Raw genomic sequence first — 8,733 nt, forward strand, 5'->3', positions numbered from 1 at the left:
TTCAACTTTTATTATTTTCTTCCTTATTTGCAAAAAAATGACAATAAACTACAGAATTACATGGAGATGAAACCAAACTGCAGGAAAGGAAAGAAGCTCAACGATCAATAAACACTGAAGTGTTTGATTGGAGCAGCGGAGGCCAGAGAAACGGACTTGGGATTGAAGTTTCAAAGGTTTTGAATTCCACGACTGACGTGTCACTAATGTGGGTCCTTGAGAGTGACCTTTGACCCCATCAGCTCCGCTGCATCCTAAACACAGGACGGGTCAATGTGTGTGTGTGTGTGTGTGTGTGTGTGTGGGGGGGGGGGGGGTCAAATAATTTTCCAAAAAGGGAATATTCTACTTCAGTTTCTATGGAAATAAAAAAATCCAAAGGATGAAGGAACAACGAAGAGAGAAAACAAAAGAGTTAGAGAAGACGCTCCCCTAAACAACACGACACATCAACTCAGAATCAGTTCGATCCTATTTGGACCGAAGCCAAAACACTTTAGATGATTTATCCACAGAATTCCACATTTTGTGCCACAAAGAGTTGCTGTCTGGAGGTTCGACAGAGCGACGGCGGCAAGGCTTCTGGTTCCTCGTTGCGTCGATGGAATGTCTGACGATAACGGGAAAACGTTGCGTCTGGAAGGTCGTATTGATCATGAATGAATTTATACACAAATATGTATGTTTGTGGAGGATTAACAGAGGAAACTGGTAAAAGTGTGAACTTTCCAAACATAGGTGTGTTCGACTCTTGACAATGAGGTTATTCTTACAAATCGTTCTGATATGAGCAGTATTTGATGAAGGGGAGAATGAGTAGCAGCTCAGACAATATCTCAGTGTGTGAAGTATGAACTATTAAACTATGTACAGTGAAATTATACACACATCTTATTGACTAAATGAGACCCGTGGCTCATCACAGCAGAGACAGTGCACAGTTCACTGATACTGGAGCAAATAAAAGAGGATATTTATAGAACATTTCATATGTTTCTCCAGTTCTGAGTTACTCTGAATGGTGTCTATAATACTCCTGTAGGACACACACACACTGAGAGGGAGAGAGAGATGGTACACAATGTACTGCATCACACTCCTCTGTGATGGTATAAATATGACATTATTATAAGATGCATTACTTCTGTGTCGTAGTGAGCTGCCAGTGTGAAACATTTCCGGTGATAGTTTGGAGCGCACGTGAAAGAAAGCCAGCTTTAAATAAAAAAAGCGGAACACACTACCATATCGGGCGATTACCTTCAAAGTAAAAGCCTCAGTTTGGCTTAACCTTCACAAAATGCGGATAAAATGTATGCAAATGAAAGTCGGATCTATAATTATATAAATTCGTGTGAAACATTTAATAAAAATCAACGTTTTGCGTTGAATGCGAACATTTTCTCCGGATGGGATTTCATATTCTGACAGCGTCGCGGCGGCTTCCGCCGTCAGACCCACGCGCCGCTCGTTCGTCACAGAAGACGCGCGTGTGATGTCACCGAGCACCGGGGGCGAGTCCGCACGGCGGCTATAAGACCGCGCGGCGCGGGACCGCCGGCACAGAGACTCAGAGAGACTCAGAGAGACTCAGAGAGACAGAGACAGACAGAGACTCAAAGAGACAGAGACTCCGAGACTCCGAGCTGCAGTCATGGTGAAGATCAGCTTCCAGCCCGTGACCAAAGAGCGCGAGGAGGACAAGTTCAGCATCCCGCAGCCTCACGTGAGTTTCCTCCGCCGGTCGTTATTGTTTCCTGCACGAGCTGCAGAGCTTTGTCTCATTCAAACTTAATTTAATGCATTTTAATGGATTAATCTCAACATCATCCGCTCATAACTTAACTTTGTTCTCTGTGTTTATTGTGTCATGGTGGTATATTGACCAATGAGATGATAAACTGAATACTGATGTATTTGTGACCCCCCCCCCCCAAAAAAAAAGAAAAATCTGAAAATAATCACAATAGTAATTTTGGTAAAAACAACGAAATTGAAAATGCAATGCAGTCTGTGCAAGAGTCACATTATAAATAAATAAGAGGTAGAAAACTTATAAGAGAAAGACAATTCATAAAGAAACTGCATGTGCCTCAATATAAATATGTAAAAACATGTAGAAGATCTAAAAGAGAACACAAGAATTTCTTAAAACACTTCTATTAATAAAATAAAAAAACACAAATACAGCATACAAATCAGTTAAAGAATAGACTACAATCAATTCTTTGAAGCCTTGCTCCACAGAAAATAAACGGATTACAAGTTAAAATATCAATCAGACAAAAATAATAAATAGTAATATATTCAGGGCTATGTTGTGACTGCTTTAAGACAAGAGAATAAAATTAAGAAAAAAAACACAATAAACACTATTTACATGGAGGAGAGATAGAAAGTGATAAGTACACTAATATGACATCATACAGATGGATCAGAATCGTCTTTATTGTTGTTAAAAACCATGAAATTGTAAATTCAGTCTGTACAAATGCCACATTATGAATACATTTGTAAATGCCAGAAAATGTATAAGAGAGCAAGTAAATGTATAAAATTACAAGAGAACAGTAAAAATGTCAAAAAAAGAAACGGTCAGTTATTGCACTTTTCATTGGCAGGGCCAGCGGTAACGTTGACATGCACACGGTTAATTCCAGTGTTTTTAACGTGCAGAAGTGGAGAAAATTAAATAGCTTACATGTGTACAAAAAAAAAAACTCGGTAAAATAAGAGAAGATCCAGTTATACTGGAGGGCTGGGCATGTACCACCTGTGTCCTGTAGGGGGCGTATGAGTGGTCCAGCAGTGTAACAAATCAGTGCACAGGAACAAGTACTGCATGTACTACATCACGAGGTGATGCTTTACACACTAATTTTATGTTAAAATTAAACCTGCAGTAGAGTGGATCATATATACACGTATATATACATGTCTCCAGCTCTTTTATTCTCAATTAATTTATTTTTCAAGACTAAAAATCTCTTTTATTCTCAATTGATTTATTTTTCAAGACTAAAAATCTCTTTTATTCTCAATTTATTTATTTTTCAAGACTAAAAATCTCTTTTATTCTCAATTTATTTATTTTTCAAGACTACAAATCTTCATCAACCTGAATATTTTCTGATCTTTAATTGTAAGAAAGTGAAAATCTGTGATCCCTGGACAAAAGAATAAAACTCATTTCAAAACACTTAATCAGTAAGCTCCAGTGAGGAAATGAGTCGGGTGTTAAATGTGACTATGAGAAATGTTTTTGGTGATGAATTGAAGATGTCCAAGTTGTCTAAAGCGAATGATGGGAAATGTGGATTAATATGTGAGAGAATAAATGAGAAGAAGGAGCAGATCCAGGTCGCCAAAGTGACGAAGATCAATCAGTGAGATCACGTTACATCAGAGTTCATTTCCCAGATTCTCTCCGTGGAGTCGAACACAAAAATAGAAATCTGCGGCTGACGCATCCGTCACCTCTGCAGACGTCCTCCTTTACCTGTCTGTGACGTCTGCGGCGTCGGCAGGGGGGGCCCCGGGGCTCCGGCTGGTGACGTCGGAGCCTCCGAGGCGTCTGATTGGCTGCGGTGTGTGAGGCTGTATCGGGGAGTCCTGACTCCCACCCGACGAGCCGCACATCGACAAATAAGGAGCCTGGAAGCAGCAGGCGTCTAAGAATAGAGCCAGACGGCCACGTGCCAACGTCTCCGTCACAGGCTGACGGGCTCGCTCGCCCCGCTTCCGTCTCCGTGGCAACAGTAGTAGGAAGCGGGAAGGATGCTGCAGATGGACTGCGAGACGGTGGGCCGCCCGTCCCACGTCTCACAGATCCGATCGCACTGAGGAGAGCGTCTCGTTACAACACGTCAGGAAAAAAAACCCCAGATTCATTCTGGATGAAAATAAGACGAGCATCATGAAACATGCAAATGTTTGAATTAACTCTTTATGATAAACTCATTTAAATACTCGGAAAGTGAACGTTTCCATGGCGAGGTGACGTTTTAAAGTGTGTTTCTCTAACCGGCCGTCGCTTCTTCTCCTTCTGCGTTCAGGAGCAGCTGGTTCCTGTCATCCGGCCCAAGAAGCCATTTCCCAGCGGCCTGTGCTGCCTCGCCACGGGCCTGGCGGTCTTCATGTCCGGCCTGGTGCTGGCCTCCATCTTCATCTACCGCCACTACTTCGTACCTCAGGTAGGCCACGCCCCCTCCCGCCCTGAAGGGTGACGGTGAATGAGGTGACCGAGGTGACCGAGCTAACCGGGCCGCCCGGCGTTACTCCAGCAGGTCCCGGAGGACAGCCTGTTCCACTGCCGGATCTTCTACGACGACTCCATCTACTCTCCGCTGAGGGGCCGGCAGGAGCTGGAGGAGAACGTCGGCATCTACCTCGACGACAACTACGAGCAGATCAGCGTTCCCGTGCCACATTTCGGGGGCAGCGACCCGGCCGACATCATCCACGACTTTCAGCGGGTCAGTGAACGCCTCGTTTCCCGCGTGACGCCCCGTATGCAGACGACGCACCTTTTTATATACTGAAGAGAAACTTTAAACACTTTGCTTTTCTATTTCATGATATATTTATATATTCGGTTTCTGAGTACAACAAAGCAGTTGAAATCTGGCTGCACAAATAACAAATATAATAAGAAAGAAGGAATTAAAATTTTCTTCAAGAGCAAAATTTAACATCGTCTGAGACCATTTTCAGTTGCATCATATTTTTACACACCAAAGTAATAGAAATATTTTTATTTTAATAGAAATAAAATTAGATAATAATAATGATTCAACAGAAATACTATTTTATTTTAACGAAAATATTTTTATTGCCACAATCCGCTGAATATAATTAGTTTAAACTTTGCAGAAATATGACTGTCGTACAAAAATATGAGAAAAAACCAAATAAATTTACCGTAATTTCCAGACTATAAGCTGCTATTTTTTTTTCACAGGCTTTAATATCTGCTGGTTAAACAATGACGCTGCTAAATTATGGATTTTTACGGGTTAAGGGCGATGCGTTCAGGTGCATCATGTAACGCCAACCTTTCATTTGTTTTTTTCTTTTTTAAGTTTGGTGGGTGTGGCTTATATTCAGGTGCACTCAATAGTATGGAAATTACGGTAATGTTATTTCTGTATGTTTTTAACCTCGAAATCTGGCAAAATGTAATCTAAACGTCTTTATCGTTCCTTCCAGGGCCTGACGGCGTATTACGACATCGCTCTGGACAAATGTTACATCACCGAGCTCAACACCACGTTGGTGATGCCGCCACGCAGCCTGTGGGAGCTGCTCGTCAACGTCAAGGTGAGACGCCCCCGTTAAAGAGTTTAGTCCCGCCCTCCTCGCGCCCCTTCAGCCGGCTCATCCAGTGTGTGTGTGTGTGTGTGTTCAGAGGGGGACGTACCTGCCTCAGACCTACATCGTGCAGGAGGAGATGGTGGTGACGGGCCGCGTGAGGAACATGAGGCAGCTCGGACCCTTCATCCACCGGCTCTGCTACGGCAAGGAAACCTACCGCCTCATGAGACGCCGCAACCAGCGCCACCGTAAGTCCGACGCCGTCCTTGCGTCACGACGCGGCAGCAAACACGCAAACATCTTAGTGAGCAAACAACACAGGTCTCCGATTTGTACGACTGTAACGACACGCCATTCTGAAAATGAGATAAATGCACTTTTTGTACGCGAACAAATGGACTGAAATACTTTTGTTCGCCAAAGATATTTTCTCATAAAAACACTAAATTTACTCCCAGAAGGTGATTCAGACACAAAATAGAATCGGTGAGAATAACGGTGGGAAATTCAGTCGCCAAAATGTTTTTTTCTTCATATTTCAATCCTGAAATTTAATGGAAAACTTATTTTGCTTTAGAATTTATTTCAGCTCTGAGTATGTTTTTTTTTTATATATTTCTAATAAATCTCATATTTTCATCCTCAGAGGGCTTAAAGGTGCATAAAGTGACGTTATTACTCATAAACAATCTAAAAAGAATCAAAATCCCGCAAAAATGAAAGTAGAACTTCAAAAGGGAGTGATTCACTACTGCCTCCCAGTGTACAGCGGTGGTATTACATCAATCTGACATCCTGTCCCTTTAAAGAGTGAGATTAGTGGAGTAATTTGTGATTTTTTGGGGTATTTGACAGTTTCTCTAGAATCTGAAGCAAGTGAATGACCTTCTTTATTGATTTGGCGTGGTTAGCGGTGGCGCAAGCCGCGGCGTTCCAGGTTCTGGCAAAACGTTTGAGTTGTATAACCAGGATGTTATCGAGAGGAAAACGTCGGTGGGCAGCTGCCGCCGCCGCCGCCGCCGCAGCCCGTAGATGGAGATTTAAAAATGTCTGCGTCCCCGTTCACGCCGGCTCCTGTGACATGTTGAGTCATGTGACGTGTGTGAGGTCGCCGCGATCTGAAACTGTCATCCACTGAGTCACAGGGAACCCGAACACACACACACACACACTAACACACACCTCCAAAAGGAGACTTCCTGTTGGAGCTGCAGTGTGTTCAGTGTAAAAGCCTCCTGTCAGTGTGTGTGTGTGTGTGGGCAGCCGGGAGCTGCCGTGTGAATCAGCGGCGTCCACACACACTGCGGAGGCGGCCATGATGCACATCACCTCCATCGGTTCTCCTGGAAGTGATGCAACAAACTTCCAGCTCGGACTTATATGGACGCAACGTGTGGGAATCTCCCGATCAGAGCCGACGCGGTTCTTTATATTCTTTCAGGATGTTTGTCCGTCACTGCAGGAAACAAACAACCGACTCGTATTAATCAACACAAAAATACAACAATCAAGTAGAGACGCAAAAGAAAAACTAAAAACGTCCATCGAGTAACCAACAGCTTAACAGCAAACAAGAACTAGTGCGAGAAACAAAGTGTAAAAACACAGAAAACAAAGAATTATTAACACAGAATGAATAAATAATAATAACGACACAAATAAAGCTACAACATTAAAGGCTGTTTATTAAAACACACAAATACACGGATTTAGTGAACAAACACAGAACTTTACTTTAATTCATGATCGACAATAAACTCAAGATACAAACAAAAACTAAGTTTATAATCAACAATCTGAGGCTCAAAGGAAATAAAACAGCTTAAACAGCAAATAATAGAAACAAACTGTAAACGTCGCAGAAAACAAATAACGCAATAAATGAATAATGAAGCTACAATAACATTCATGATCTATTATTTATTTTATTATTCTTAATAAAACAAATGTAAATAAACATTTGGTCTGATTCTCACTCCGATTGCTGAACTCTTCCTCCTCCTCCTCTTCCTCCCGCAGGCATCGAGCGGCGCCAGGCCAAGAAGTGTCACCGGATCCGTCACTTCGAGAACACCTTCGTGGTCGAGACCGTCATCTGCGACCGCTTCTGAGCGCCGCCGCCGCCGCCGCCGCCAGCGAAGCCAAACCAAACCTCTCCTCTCTGTCCACGGGCGTTTGAACTGCACTTTAACCGCCGGGCGCCGAAGGCGCCCCGGTCCGACCCGTCTCCGCGTCCGCGTCCGTCTCGGGACGCCCGTCCTCATCCCGTCTCCAACGGGAGACGGCGGGGAGACTCCCGAGCTGCTCCGCGTCCGTCTCCCGGTTCGATTCCTGTTCGGAGGCCTGATGAAAGGCCGAACATACCTCATGTAGTGAAGATGTGGCGTCCCGACTGAGTGTTGTACATAACCTTGATCGTTCTGAAGCAATATTCCGTGTGAGTTCTGGTCGTCGAGTCGAGATTTCTCTGTGGTCAAACTGTCCCGAGTAGCAGAGCTGCAGAGCGACAGAGGAACCAAAGTCTGCAGGCGCCAGGCTTCACACTCGCTCCCTGCAGATGACAGCAGGTTTTTGTTTTCTAATTCTCCGTCTGGATCTTCCTCCTCTTCGCTGGGACTCGTCTTCGCCTCCTGCTCTTTCCTGTCCGAGTGTTCCGACGCGTTTCGAGTCTCTTTCGATGTTTGACCTGACCGCAGGAAGTCGGATCGTCTTTTCATCCATTTTCTTTTCGCTGTACAGTTTTATTTCCTTGTAAAAAAAAAATAAAAATCTTGCTGCTTTAAGAATAAATGATGAAACTTTAAGTTTTGTCTCTGGAGTGTCATTTCAGTGAAAATCTATTTATCTGTTAGTTCTGGTGACGGCAGACGTCACGTCTCTCTTTCTCCTGAAAAAAAAAAATCTAGTTTTAACAAAGAAATCTCCCAACAGGCTTCACATTTTAATGTCACCTGGTTTTACACCAATATTATCATATGACATCAGTGTCAAGGTGAAAACGCCATTACATCATATAAATATCTAATGGCTTTCAATAGTTTAGGATTAAAGTTAATTAAAGTCTCTAATTTGTTGTAACTCGGATTTGTCTTGAATCTTGTTTTTCTTTACTAAAACAAAAGAGTCCACGCTCTTATCAGCCGCTCAGGTTTATACTAGTCCAGTGTTATTTTCTTTTAAACATTTTGCTCAGTTGAAATATTAGAAAACGCTAAAACGTGTTTCAACAACCTCTGGCATGTTGGCTGAACATTTGTAGGACGACTCATCCACAGATGAGATTTTGAGAATTTGAGAAAAGAAATCCTGTATAATGTACTTTCACATTTCTAATTGATATTTTATAAAAAAATATATATATATATCCAGTATATGTTCATAGCCATTCTCTCAATGGTAAACAAATTCAACAAGTGTATG

The 8,733-nt window shown here is 42.8% G+C and overlaps 1 protein-coding gene across 1 annotated transcript; it reads left to right on the forward strand.

Annotated features, from left to right (window-relative positions):
- The first annotated feature begins 1,486 nt into the window (after window positions 1-1,486).
- LOC308119895 (integral membrane protein 2C-like) lies at window positions 1,487-8,115 on the forward strand. Its single transcript, XM_080480171.1, has 6 exons — window positions 1,487-1,726; window positions 4,056-4,193; window positions 4,284-4,475; window positions 5,209-5,319; window positions 5,408-5,561; window positions 7,333-8,115. Exons 1-6 carry the CDS (start codon window positions 1,655-1,657, stop codon window positions 7,422-7,424), a joined length of 759 nt encoding a protein of 252 aa, XP_080336297.1. The 5' UTR covers window positions 1,487-1,654; the 3' UTR covers window positions 7,425-8,115.
- Window positions 8,116-8,733: the final 618 nt, after the last annotated feature.

The sequence above is a fragment of the Lipophrys pholis genome, assembly GCF_963383615.2.
Source record: "Lipophrys pholis genome assembly, chromosome: 1".
Taxonomy (NCBI): Eukaryota; Metazoa; Chordata; class Actinopteri; order Blenniiformes; family Blenniidae; genus Lipophrys; species Lipophrys pholis.

Coding starts and splice junctions, on each gene's coding strand:
- LOC308119895 (XM_080480171.1), top strand. CDS start 1,655: ATGGTGAAGATCAGCTTCCAGCCCGTGACCAAAGAGCGCGAGGAGGAC. Junction 4,194..4,283: donor GCCACTACTTCGTACCTCAG/GTAGGCCACGCC, acceptor GCGTTACTCCAG/CAGGTCCCGGAGGACAGCCT. Junction 4,476..5,208: donor TCATCCACGACTTTCAGCGG/GTCAGTGAACGC, acceptor CGTTCCTTCCAG/GGCCTGACGGCGTATTACGA.